The sequence below is a fragment of the Pogonomyrmex barbatus genome, unplaced genomic scaffold (assembly GCF_055798465.1).
Source record: "Pogonomyrmex barbatus isolate J1 unplaced genomic scaffold, ASM5579846v1 scaffold17, whole genome shotgun sequence".
NCBI classification, from domain to species: Eukaryota; Metazoa; Arthropoda; class Insecta; order Hymenoptera; family Formicidae; genus Pogonomyrmex; species Pogonomyrmex barbatus.
Window position 1 is genome coordinate 1,616,784 of NW_028297113.1, and position 14,490 is coordinate 1,631,273.

At 36.7% G+C, this 14,490-nt stretch overlaps 1 protein-coding gene and 1 long non-coding RNA gene across 2 annotated transcripts in view; one reads left to right on the plus strand and one right to left on the minus strand.

Moving 5' to 3' along the window:
• The window catches only part of emp (epithelial membrane protein), a 36,571-nt gene extending 23,740 nt beyond the window's left edge, over positions 1 to 12,831 (plus strand). The window contains exons 2-6 of the mRNA XM_089074779.1: positions 1,461 to 1,798; positions 2,911 to 3,408; positions 5,101 to 5,299; positions 7,417 to 7,625; positions 10,616 to 12,831. Of these exons, the coding sequence (XP_088930905.1) occupies positions 1,461 to 1,798; positions 2,911 to 3,408; positions 5,101 to 5,299; positions 7,417 to 7,625; positions 10,616 to 10,858 (1,487 nt within the window). The 3' untranslated portion in view covers positions 10,859 to 12,831. The remainder of the gene's footprint in view (positions 1 to 1,460; positions 1,799 to 2,910; positions 3,409 to 5,100; positions 5,300 to 7,416; positions 7,626 to 10,615) is intronic.
• On the minus strand, positions 303 to 5,304 carry LOC148937060 (uncharacterized). Its single transcript, XR_016138777.1, has 3 exons — positions 5,166 to 5,304; positions 3,231 to 3,473; positions 303 to 3,127 (listed from the first exon to the last, which is right to left on the minus strand). It is a non-coding gene; the product is annotated as an uncharacterized LOC148937060 (long non-coding RNA).
• Positions 12,832 to 14,490: the final 1,659 nt, after the last annotated feature.

The following is a 14,490-nucleotide window of genomic DNA, read 5'->3' on the forward strand; positions in this document are numbered from 1 at the left end:
ATATTTGTCACTACTTGACAATTTATTTTATTTAAAACATTAAATAAAAAAAGCACGAATTGCAAATTATGCAAAAATCATGAATTGCTTAATATATTATAAAATTATTAAAATTTTACTAGATACTTAAATAAATTTACTAAATTTAACCAAACATATTTTATATCTCATTAAAATACATGGAAAGAACACTTTCGCTGGCAAATCTAAAAATTTGACTAGATACAGACTTGAAAACGATTTTGTTGAGCTTTCAAAATTATTATATACGATGTTCAAATTGATCGTTAGAAGATCAAACATTTTTGCAGTATTATCATCATATTTAAGTGTTCTACAAAATAATTTTGATGGGCCAACAAAATTATTTCTGTATCTGGTCAAATTTTTAGATTTGCCAGCAGCAAAAGTGTTCTTTCCATGTAGATATTAATAAATAAAAGAAAAATCACATAAAATTCTTTGAAATGTCGTGTTGATTTATGATCATTGTGATTTTTAGAGTATATTTTAAGAGAGCAATTTTCAGACACTTACTCATCGCGAGTAACCGCAGTGTTAAGCGTGGCGCATAAGTGCATAAATAATAACACGTAATGCGCGCGTACGAGGAACGGACCGTGCCGAAGGATAAATATTAACGAGAAAGGCACAAAGTGCCACAACTGCTTTTTACCTGGCGATTGTTTCGCTCTTGTAACCATAAAATTTATCCAGAATACAATCAATGCGATGTGTGACGGCGGAAAGAGCATTCCAAGGAGAAATCCCGTAAGGCATCTTTTTCCAAAACCGGCCGACCTTGTTCTCATTTATGTTCGGTTCTTGCTAATCGAATCGATTGTTAGGTCGATGATCTCGAAGGTCGTGACGTAATCATCTCTGGCCGCTGGGAGTGAAGAACAATCGCATTTTACTCGTTAATTACCCCGGGTTTGCTAGGGGCTACTTTTATGTTTAAAAAGTGACAAAAAAGAAAAGAAAGATTATGAGACGAGCCGATAGAACGGTTCCTCGAGCAGGAATAAATGATAATTTTACATATCTTTACGAAATAAACCTCCTACCGAGTTTGTACATTCTCCCATGTCTTTTAATTTTCGCCCAAGTTCTCTCCCAAGGTTACGAAATTGCAGAGATTTATTTCCCTATCTCGAAATGATGCTTTACGATCGCCAAAGTTACAGCTACCTAGCGAAATCACGAATTCAGAAATAAGAAATCATGTGAACTTTCTTTTTTTGCAATATAGGGAGATAAGTGATTTTTATTTCGAGTACAATGGAAATAGAAATGAGTGTCTTAATATATCTCTGTCTGGCTTTTTTTTTTTTTTTTTAACATATTCATTTTTATTTCTCACGATTTTAAATGCAAATTCCATTCAATGTTAAAAAAAAGTTGTAACTATCGGCAATGATTCATCTTTTGTTATCTTTTTGTTTTTTTTTCTCTCTCAGGGGCCGCCGTTGCGATTGGAATCCTGCTGATAATCCTGGCTGCCGTTCTGGCGGTTTTATTCCCGAATCTCATTAACCTGGTCCTGGACAAAGAACTCGCGATACGAGATGGCGGTCGCACATATAAATTCTGGAAGGAGCCGCCGGTTGTGCCGCGTATGCAAATTTACATTTACAACGTGACGAACGCTGACGAGTTTCTGAACAACGGCGAGAAACCGGCGTTGCAAGAGCTGGGTCCGTACGTTTACAATCAGCATTGGGAAAAAGTGGACATTAAATTCAACGACAATGGAACCGTCACCTATAAAGTCAAAAAAACATTCGTCTTCTCTCCGGTAAGCGTTTGTTAAATTTATCGTAGCAAAAAGAAAATTATAAATTTTAATCCGCTTGCATCGTTTTTGAAATTTTATAATTCATATAAAGCTACATCGATATTCCCTCCGCTTCAATTTCATTTACAAAATGTCAAAATAAAATGTCAAAAAAGTGTCGAAATAATAATTTTAACAACGAAGCTTGTATATCATAAGCATAAATTTAATTATAAAGGCCTATTATTCATTATCCCATTATAAAATATGAATATATGAATATATATATATATAATGCTTCATTTTTTTTATGCAAATACTTTTCGCGACAGTATATTAAAATACCGATACTTTGATTATGAGACACGGGCAATTAGCATTCAGAACGACACCGTGTTTTTATCGCGCGGGATGATCGCGGCGCATTGATTGTTCTTTTATTGAGAAGACAAGAATATATCGGCTGCTAAGAAAAAAAAACCAACGAATCCGCATTGAATGACAATCGAAGACGTCACGTCGCCTCCGGCTTCTTATTCGAATTCGTCATAGACGCGTCCCTCCGTCGCGCCGACTCCGCCGGTTATTCTTGTTCGCGCATCGAAATCACTGCCGTGCGACTTTCTACCTTTGTTAGAGAAACGTTTCTACGGTGTGTTATCGCAACTTAGCGGCAAGAAAGACAATATACGGGATCGATTTTTGCCCCGAGAGAAAATTTATGGAAGAAAATCCTTGTGAATGAACGCGGAAGTTTTGTATCGACTCACAGTGGCGGTTGATGTGGAATTCCCATTTACCGTCTATTCTCTTGAGATCACAAATTAATTCATTCGTTGTTATTCATATATTTCTCTTTCACTTTTCGTTTTAATATTTTAATATTTTCTGTTTCGCCGTGCGCGCATGATTTATACTTTTAGCATTCCATCTTTTATGGTACGCTAAATGTTTTAATTATTGCAATCTTTTTATAACTTTACATATGTTAATTATATTAGCGTTTCTTTCTAAAAATCTAAACTAAATATTTTCTTTGTTCATTTGTTCTTCCAAAAGTCGCCCTTTTTTGCAGTCATCAGCCAGATCGACTCCAAATTCTCATTCGCTTTCTTATCTCGTTGAACTCTTAGGAACTGTCAGCCGGTTCCGAGGAAGATCTGGTGGTCGTACCAAATGTCCCAATGCTGTCGGCAACCAGCCAATCAAAACACGCCGCCCGTTTCCTACGACTAGCGATGGCGTCCATCATGGACATTTTGAAAATCAAACCGTTCGTCGAGGTGTCCGTCGGCCAGTTGCTCTGGGGCTACGAGGATCCTTTGCTCAAACTGGCCAAGGACGTCGTGCCTAAGGAACAGAAATTGCCCTACGATCAGTTTGGTCTGCTTTACGGCAAGAACGCGACTGGGACGGATCTGTACACGATATTCACGGGCATCAACGACATTACCAAATTCGGCTTAATGGACAGGTGGAACGGTAAGGACGGCCTCGGTTTTTGGACCACGCAGGAATGCGACTCCATCATGGGCACCGACGGCAGCATATTCCCGCCTCACATCACGAAGGAGACCGTGCTCAAGGTCTTCGACAAGGATCTCTGCCGGACGTTGCCGCTGGTTTATCAGGTTTGTGTTTTTGTTACTCGTCGTTAATTATCCGGCTGATACGACCGGAGGCAGATGGTGGCCTTCTTGGATTTCAATCCAATAATTTTTCAAGATCATTTTTCAAGATACAAAATTAGGAGAATATAAAAAAAAGTTTTTATTTTAATGTATCACTGACATAAATTTTACGACATTAATATGTCGATCTCTGTTTTATTAAAATATTAAAATTACCTCGAATTTTTTATAAAAATAAAATTGCTAGCGTCATTGAATTTTTAATATCTTTAATTTGAATTTCAAATGTTTTTATTTATTTCATAAAATATTTCCAATCGTTACAAATAAAAATATTAAACATATAACACATCAAAAAACAATTCAGTGTTATATTTTAACATTTCAAGTTAGCAATTCCAAATCTTTTTTTTATTTTCTTAATATAATCTTTAGAAAATCCGAATTTTAATTAATATCAACTAGATTTTAATAAAAGAAATCAAGTTAGATATATTTCATATCCTTTTATGATTTTAATACTAAATTTCGTTTTATCTTATTTAATAGAATAATCGAATTCTTCCTAGTCAATTTTTACAAATATTAAAAGTATTGCGCGTTAAGAAATAATGAAAGGTGCATTCCATTTGATACTCGTAACGTTCTTAAAATCACTTTATCTTTATTGTCTGTCAGGTGTGAAACAAGGATAAGTAATGCTCGAGAGTGTTGCGAATGCTGTTGGAACATATTCTAAGTAATACATACATTTGACATTTTTAATTTTACATCGAAAAAGTTTGTTGAAGTATTTTAAAAATTTAGCCAGATACAGATTTGAAAATAATTTTGTTGAACCATTGAAATTATTATTATATTTGTTGGATACTTAAGCATAATATGATATTGCAAAAATTTTTAATCTTCTAATATTCAATTTGAACATTCCATATAATCTTAATAACTTAATAAAATAGATTTTCAAATTGTTATCTAATTAAATTGTTAAATATTTCAGCAATATTGTTTTTTCCGAATTGATTTTCAACAAAAGTACACGGAAAGAACACTTTTGCTGGCAAATCTAGTAAAATTTGACTAAATACAGATCAGAAAACGATTTTGTTGAGCCTTCAAAATTATTATATACGATGTTCAAATTGATTGTTAGAAGATCAAACATTTTTGCAGTATTATTTTATTACATTTAAGTTCTACAAGATAATTTTGATGGGCCAAAATTATTTTCAGATCTGTATCTAGTCAAATTTTTATATTTGCCAGCGAAAGTGTTCTTTCCGTGTATGTAGTGATTTCAAATTTGAATGTTTTCTCGATGTAATCTTTTGAAAGTGTGAATATCTCGATCAATAAAATCTATTAAATTATATAAAATATAAAATCTATCGATAAAGAAAATACTAAATTGGGTATATTTTACATCTTGATTTTTACGGTCTTAACACGAAGCTTAACTTTTTCTTATTTGGTATAGGATAATTCTGATTCTTACGAATAAAAATATTGAAATGTCCTTTTGATGTAGCTCTTATAGGAAATTCTCGATTAATATTAACCGAATCTTAATAAAAAAAAAAAAAAAAAGTTAGATATGTTTCACAGGTCTTTAGTTTTGATTTTGCTAAGGTTCATTTTTTAGAAATAAGACTTTTGAGGGTATCGCGCATCAAAAAGAAAATTATTTTCTAGCGCGACGTGATAGCCGCTGGTGGGATTCCCGGCTACAGATTTTCCCCACCGACAAACGTCTTTACCTCGGTAGAGAATCTGCCGTCGCAGCAATGTTACTGTCCAGCTGGACCACCATGTGCGCCAGAAGGTACATTCAACGTCTCCTTGTGCCAGTACGACTCGCCGGTTCTCCTTACTTTCCCACATTTTTATCTCGGTAAGTATCACGTAACGCGCAATTTCTGGGCGCTGCAGCGGCCGAAGCCTTGTTTACAAATCACTCTCGCAACAAAACTCGAAACTATTTTTAGTCATCGTTAATTACAGAATTACTTATCAGAATTACTTGCGAGATTTCGAAGTCGAACGATACGTACGTCGAGTCGAGATGACGCAAAACGGTTGGGTAACACACGGCGAATGTTGCGTATTATTTTCATCGCAATTATTATTATTATTATTATTATTATTATTATTATTATTGTTGTTGTTGTTATTATTATTGTTATTATTATTATTCTCGGGATTGATCGCGGGCTTCCCTCCCTAATCGTAAGACTCGCGATACACATCATCCGATACTTGACGTAACCACCGTGTCATGAATCTCCGACGCTCGTGCGAATTTAATACGCGTCGCTCAGACCGATCGTTACGCGATCAATCTCGCGTGTGTATCTAAAAGTGTATCGTCTTACGTAAGCGCGACACAGCGCATAGCGTTGCCACGAATTATTTTCTTAGCAGATTATTCGCGATAAATTTATTTGCGTCACGCATTGCGTCACGCATGCGCATATTCCTTTCCTTCATTCGACGAACGATTTGTCGCGCGACCGCTCGGCAATTCGTCGCGATTTTTCGCGACAAATGTCCTGCGAATCGGGCGAATATTGGCGAACGTTCCTCGCTCTTCTTTCGCGTTCCTCTTCCTTCACGTGGGGCGGGTATCCGGCCGATTTGACAGCCGATATTATATCGTTTAAGTGCGTGATCCAGTTTCGCGAGATCTTTATCGAGATCTAGCGCTGTCGCGCCGCTTCCGGCTCCGCGTCACGGCGAGACTACGAGAACGGTCCGTTACCACGGAGGCCTCCATTTTTTTTTTCCTCCGCATCTCAGGAACAATCTCTTTCTCTCACGCGTCCCCTGCCGCGATTCTCCCACGGAATATTATACGAGGCTCTTTCTCTCTCGCGCCTCTCAAGTTCTTTCGCGCCCTCCCCCTGCCCCCCCCCCCACTTTTACTTTCAACGTTCCGGATTTTAGGCGACGTTCCAGTAGACACTTCGTTTCACCGCCGTGCGAAATCGTTTTCTCGCTGCAAAACAAAGTTGTACGCGGCTCCTTCTCGCGGGGATACCAGATGATACCTCGGTAGTACAAGAGATTCGAGCGAGAGATATCCGCTTTGAATTTCTCGAATCTTATGTGAGGTTATTTTTTTTAAACAGCTTTCGCATCTCGCAAACTACTCCTCGTAACTTCTTCTCGAAAGCGAGATGATTATTTTGCATTAATACTTATATAACAACACGTCAGCTCTTAAGAGCCATTTAATTATAAATGCGAAAGTAATAATGAGAAGAGTAAAAAAAAAAAGAAGTAAAAAAAGGTGGACAAGATATCGATAAATACCGATTTGTTAACATTGCTCTCGTGTTTACACGTTTATCGTGACTATGTCAGACGTTTGAAGACATTAAAAGTCTAAAGTGAGCGACTCTTAAAACTGCTCGACCGATGATTAAGCGCCACTTAACTGCGGTCCATTGTATCCGTCTTACGAGCAACCGCACACAATGACTTTTGACACTGCGAAGCAACGTTATTATATAAAAACACGAGCGTAGAGAGATTAATAATTAAACCGGTTTTCTGCACGGAGAGAAACAGTTTTGCGAAATGCATAAAAATTTGACCAAGAGCTTTGAAAATAATGAAATTTTGTTGAGTCGTCAAAAATAATCATATAGGTCGCTTAAATATGATAAAAATGTTTTATTCTAGCATTCACTTGGAACGTTATTTAAATTATTTTGATGATTCCAATTTTAATGATTGTTTTCAGATCCATCAGATCTAGGCTAACTTTTAGATACTTAAAAAAAAAAAAAAAAAAAACTGTCTTTTCCACATGCTAATCCGAGTAAATACAAACGTAACTATTATTCTATTCTATTATACGTCTACGTAATAGACACATAATTACGAATCAAAACAATTACATTGTAACATTTCTCATAAGCGTCAATTTAATTTTTTATGAAGCAGGAGTTATTGTCCCTTACATTCTCGATTAACTTTGCTTATCTGTGTGATCGTTCCTTTCAGCCGATCCTGCCTTACGGGAGGCTGTGACGGGCATATCGCCGCCGGAAGCCGAAAAACATCAGCTTTACATCGATGTGCAGCCGATAATGGGCACGGCTATGAAGGCGCGAGCGAGAGTACAGATAAATCTTGCGGTTAGCCAGGTCCGTGACATCAAGCAAGTCGCTTCGTTCCCCGACATCGTTTTCCCCATTATGTGGTTTGAAGATGTGAGTATACGATACTTTTTTTTAGGATAATTATATCGCAAAGTTATCTACAAATGTGTATTATTGTAATAGTAATACACGGAAAAAGAAACAGGTTTGCCAAAATATCTAAAAGATATTGTCAGATATAGACCCGGAAATAATCTTTCTGGAAAATAATTATGCGGGACGTTTAAATTGATTGATAGAATATAAAAAAAATTTGCATATTATTATGTTTAAATGTTGCAATATATAATATATGATTATTTTAAAAAAAAAATGACAAAATTATTTTTAGACCTATATTTGGCAATATTTTCAGATATTTTAGCAAACTTGCTTCTTTTATGTACATAATTATTACTACAAAATTAATGCATATTTATAGATAACTTTAATAAAAATCTTGGATATTTTAGCAAAATTATTTTTTCCGTGAACTTATAGATATTGATTTGTATTGATTTTGTAATAATAATTATATAATAATACAATACATTATCATAGAATTGTTCATACGTCAAGTAACGTATTTGTTAATTAATGCATTACGTACACGACCAAACTTGTTTGGAAAGATCAAACAAGTTTGATTGAAGTGTCTAAAAATTTGTCTACGTATAAATCTGAAAATACTTTTGCTGGGCCATCAAAATAATTAAGTATGACATTCTCTCAAATCGGTTATAAAATATCACAAATTTTTACACTGTTGACGTTGTGCTCTATTTTATATAATTATTTTAATAATGTAATAAAATTAAATTTAAAAAAATTTTTTTAAATTATTTAAATATCTGGCTTATAAATTATTTAATTTTTAAATACATAAGCAAAACTGCATCTCTCTGTAATATATCTCTCGCGATATTTTCATCAAATTTTTATCTGAATAATGACATATGAGTCATGATATGTTTTGTCAAAATTTATTATGCACATTAGCTATATGTTATAAATTGTTATAAATGAATGCGGCAAATATCGCACGTGGATTCAATTGTAGATATATTAAATAGAATTGATTTGCAGAACTGACGTAAAAAGTAGGAACGATCACTTTTTTATAATTAATAATTACATTAATCTAAAAAAAAGATCGATCGCCGAGAAAATTGCTGATTAAGTTTGCTAACGTAGCATAAATTTTATTAATTATACTAATGAAAGAATTGATGTAACCGAGGAATGTTCGAGGTATTTGTTTCTTCCACGTATGCGTAAAAACAATTAAATATATAGAAAAAACACATATTAATAAATATATGATTGAAAATTATTATTATTATTATGCGTCAATACTCAAATAAAAGACAAAAATGAGGAAAACACGAGAAAGAAAAAACACAAGGTGGAAAAAAATGATTTAAAATAGAAATGAAACGACGTAGTTTTGTCGCAAAACAGAATTCGCAGATGTAAAAAAATATTCCCATCTAGCCTTACGTCTAGCTTTACGTCACTTGCGCCACATGGAGGGGCACAAATTAGAAGAGAATCAGGATTTATAGATACATACGATATTTATAGATACGATTATTATTCATAATTAATGATTCTCAGACGAGAGATTTTTAAATTTTACATAATTTAACGAGTCATTTGGATCGAATTAGCGACGTGGGATTTTCTTTATGCTAACTCGAACTTTATGCTAAATCGAATTAAGTCCCTCTCAAGGATATTCCGGTCGCAAAGAAGTCCGTACATGAGATACGTGATTTCGTTTCCCCCCTTGGCTTACGTTACTGACGACTGGGACACCGCGTCGCCTACAAATTATCGCCATCATCCTCGAGTCGGTCGTGGTCGCGGGTGAAATTTTCATCTTCGTCTCCGCTCGGCGACGACAATGGCGGGGACGTGTCTGCCGTTCGTTCGCCGGTACTCAGCAACAAAACGCATTTGAATACCGTGCACGTAGAAGAGCCGTAGCATCGCCGCGCGCATTTTCGCCCATGATTCATATTAATGGAACTCGTCTCGATGCCGCTAATAAAAAGCTCGACGTCGTCCTCGTACGATGTCTTTTAACGCTTTTAAAGGAAAGAAGAAGAAAGAAAAGGAAAAAAGTTCTGCGAAAAATTTTGGCCTGCCTTTCGTTCCTGGAAGCACTTCCTTGGAAACAAAGATTTCGTTCTTTTTGATCTTTTTATATTTTTCGAAACTGTATCTTCGCCGAGATTTTATCTCTCGAGTAAAACTGATTATTTGTATTTATTTAAATTCTTGCGGAATTTTAAATTTCTTCTTATTAACATGTAACATGCATATATTTGCAATATTTCTTGTGTTAATTTTGTTTTACTTGTGCCACTTTTCTTCTTAATTATTCGCGAGAAAGTGAGAAAGATATTAATATTAGTAGCGCACGATTACATCTATTAATTGTGCACGATTACATCTATTAATTGTGCGCATTAATATACTATCGTAACATATATAAAAAATGATGATTAAGTAATTTGTTTTGACGATAATAAAGTTGCACATTACACATTAATAATTACACATTAATAATTATATTTTCGTAAATATACTTATTTTTCTCATTAATTCTCACTAATCGTTAATAAAATAACTTTCAGGCCAAGATTATTCTAACAACAATCTGTGAATGGAACTCTAAAAATTAAAAATAAAAATAAAAAAACAGCCTTTTTAAAATGCAAATAAAATACATTATGTATGTAGAATCACGATAAAAAAAATACACTATTTATATTGAAATGTATCGATGTGTATCACATCGCAATGCAGGAAGACACGCGATTTAAAAAAAAAAAAAATTGCTAAGAAGATTAATGGACGGCGTACATAATAAAGTAAAATAAATAAATTTAGCAAGAGAGAACAATTTAGCATTTCTAATTAAATTCACCTAATTAAATTGTCGAATCAGGAGAGAGAAATTCCTTCCTCTTTTTTTTTTCCACATAGAACGTAGTTAGAACGTAGTTAGAAACGTAGTTAGAACCTCTGATACTGATGTCCTTTCTCTTCTACAGTGCGTCGACGAGCTACCCCCGGAGATGCGCTCCCTGCTGAAGCTGGCGGTGGAACTACCCCCGGTGGCCCACGCCGCGGTGTCCGGCGCCCTCGCCGCGATCGGCGCGATCGTCCTTCTGGGGGCGCTCATGTGCTTGGCGCGTGCCGCCAAGCGCCAGGAGAAGTTGCACCTCAGCAACCCCCTGCCGGCGAACGCGACGAGCACCAAGAACGGCCAGCTGAATCCGGCCTTCAGCAAGTAGAGCCTCTGCCTGGAGGCTGGTGGCGGGCGAGTGAGGAAATCCGAGACGAGTGCGCGGGTTTCTTTTACCTTTCCCGCCTCCCCCCCTCCCTCGCGAGACGAATAATAATCGCGACCGCGAGTCTTGTGAGGACTTGTATGATAATCTTACTACTTATCTTATCTTAGGCGACGGGCATGTGCTTTATAATCTTGATTAGGATTTCGAGTCTCGCCTTTCGTTTTTCTCGCGAGAGGAGCAGAGAGAAATAGGGAAATATGTGGGGGGCGACGCGGCGTCCTGGCGCGACGCGAATTTTTTTATCGGGTCGCGCGCAGAGGACACGCGCGCCGATATATATCTTAGATTTATTTATGTTACGTTACTCGCGCGCGTTTTCTTCCCGGGGATGGTGGATTTCGTTTCCAAACGAATTTGCGTCGAGTCGCACAGTACAAATTAATTGCGAGGCAACGATAATTCGAGATCTGTAGAAGATAGGGATATTCCACGTTGCTTTGTACTACGCGCGAATGAGGAAGCTAACTCTGGGAAATCTTTGTATTGATACAAAAAGTACCCCCTCCCTCCCTCCCCCCTCCCCCTCCTCCCCCCTCCCCTTCAAACAGGGAATGTCTAGAAATTAGAGTCTTAGGGTTTGTTTTTATGTGAAAACATAAATCGTATTTTATAATCGCGGTTTTAAAATCTTCGGTATTCTTAATGAAAAGAGCGAATCTTATTATTTTCTTGATGCGATTTGTTGAGGAAAGCCGTCGAACGAACGTTCTCCTCTCCGACAAACAATTTTCTTTTTTGTGGCTATAGAAAACTCAAGTTGAGTCATCGTTTCGAGGAAATCTCTGATTCAAATATTTACGATGGTGCGACGCTGTTCTTTTTATCAATGTTATTAATAATTCTCCTTGCTTCACATCGAATCGAATCAGCTTGCAAGACCGCATCGTTTAATCGCATGGAGCAATTACCGCTGGGAATGTTGACGTAAAGATCAAAGATGAAATTAATATTCCGTCCATGATGTGTCCCTCGAGGCCAAGCCTTCGTTCGCGACTTCAATTTGGATTTGCGTCGAGCAATTTGTATAATCGAGGCGCAACGACAGCGGAACGGCAGAAATGTTTTTTTTTTTTCTGTACATAGATATATAGAACTTGACCGTCGTCGTTGTCGTCTATCGATTGTAATTATCAAGAATGTACTATTTTTCGTTATTCGTTTGTACATGTATTATTATTATTATTATTATTATTATTATTATAAATAATATTATTAGACGTAGATTATAATTAGACCTAATAAATAAATTACTTTTGTACGATAAAAATCAAAAGATACCAAACGAATCGCGCGCGCGCGCGCGCGCGCACGTGAGAGAAATCTGGTTATTGGTGTCAGCGTAATCGTTATGTAGTTGTATAACTATGTTCTTTCTCGACGTTACTTTACTAACTCTCCAAAGTCACGCACGTACGTTCTCTATAAGAACTCTATAAGAAAGGTAGATTCAAAATCTATCAGCTTGGTGCAAAAAGCTTGTCCTCTCTCCTTTCCATCAAATAAATTCTTGGGGAAAAAAAAAAAAAAAAAAAAAAACTGGGGAAACTTCTCTTCCGTTTCAATTTTCTTCGAAATTTTACTTTTATATCTTCACTTGATAAGATCTGACGATCTTTTTGCACCGAACCGATTTATATTTATAAATTAGAGATCTGAAAGAATGAGAGGGAGAGAGAAAGAAGAGAGAGAGAGAGAGAGAAAGAGAGAGAAAGGAATAGGAACCCTCACGTATTGCTCACGTCTTGTTTCTCGCGTGTCTCTTCTCTTTCGTTCTGGGACTTTTTCGTGCTTTCTCTTTCATCCTGTTCTTCTCGCGGTGAAGAATGGGACGGATTGAAAATTCGTCCGGGTACGATGAATGCAGGAGGAATGAGGAAAGAAATATACGATTAGAATTGATTATTGTGACGACAGGTCGATTTGGTGTTGACCATCATTCCACTCCCACACGTCACTCGCGCGATTGCAACACGCAGACGTATTATTACATGCATCATCATTACGCGTTTATCACCCACGTACACCATGACGGACGGATGTAGATGCGTGTAGATGGTATTCGCACTGATACGAAAACGAGTTTTTTTGCTCAAAGGAATCGAGAGAATTTATTTCGCTCGTTCGAAGCGAGGGTTATCAAAGTGAGTTAATGAGCGACGGATCAGAAATCTGCTTGTACACATGTAGACGAATTAGCGATAGATCAAGCGCGACGAGCGATTCGCGTGAATTACCGTGATTGATCATAACCGCGGAAGGATAATTTCCGAAGTGAGGTAAGTATAGATCCGTCGTAGGAATAGTTGTAAATATGCTGAAAAAAAAAAAAAAAAAAGTAAAAAGAGATCTATCGAACGTTGTATATTAAAATAAAAATCAATACAGCAAAGTAAAAAAGTACGTAGTGCGTACCATATGGTTTCCCGTAATATCGCAAGGCTACATATCGAATAGTGTTCTTGTGATGGAGAACTCTTGTCTTTTCTCGCCTCGCTTTTGCGCTTGAAAACGCAAATACGTAGCACCATAGGCGTATCTAGGATTTTTTTTTAAAGGGAGGGAGTTAGCAATTCTGTTAATATACAAACAGATGACTTTTTTTGCACAAATAAATTACTTTTCGAGATATTTTAGAGCTTAGAATATCTCATTGTTTCTTGATTTTGAATGAAAAAAAATATTAGATTTTGTAAATCACAACTTTAATTTTTTTTTTTTTAATTCTCGGGGATTTGAACCCCCCCCCCTCCTCCCACCTATGGATACACCTATGCATAGAAGGGATTAATGAATATCGCGGACCCCCAATGAAAGAAAACTTACAATCTATCGTTAAAATAGCCTAAACGGCGAGTTTTCGTTTGAACGGTCGTATGTAATACGTACTGCCGTCACCGCTTAATTAAGTACGGTCGTTCATTACGGTCGGTGCGACATTATTACCGCGCGTAACGCGCCGTCGCGGTCGGCGACACCGCCAGGTAATAATCAAATGACGAGACGCGGAATGCCGCAATCCTCGACGGATCGCAACGGCGATAATTACACGTTATTCCCGATGCACTAAAGTCTCAATCAACAAACTTTGGCCGCGTTGCGGGCGTGTCCCTCTCTCTTTCTCACGGTGCAACAACGGTACGTCAACATACTGTAGGAACTACTGGTTCACCGACCTTCTCGCGGACTTTACGCCCGTCCTCGAATCGATTCTCTATCGCACCCCGAATAAAAATGAAGTCCAATTCCAGCGAGTAATCAACAGATATCCCATCCAGCTGTGCTTATTTCGCTGGTTTATTTCCGGAACGCAGTAAGTAATTGCACGTAAATCTATTTCCACGAAATGGAAATAAAAGAGAGATCTTTAGATTGTTGTCCCTTAGAATTTTTATGTTAATTCTCGTCCTTTTCACGAAATTTTTTTCTTTGATAAATAAAACGAAAGTAATCTCGTTTTATTCGTGAGATTCAAAGTTCGCTTGGTAGATATTTTGTTAACAAAACATTCACGCGGATGAGAGATATTTCCATGTCTTGATCGAAAGACCTGTCAATTTTCATTATCACGTCCT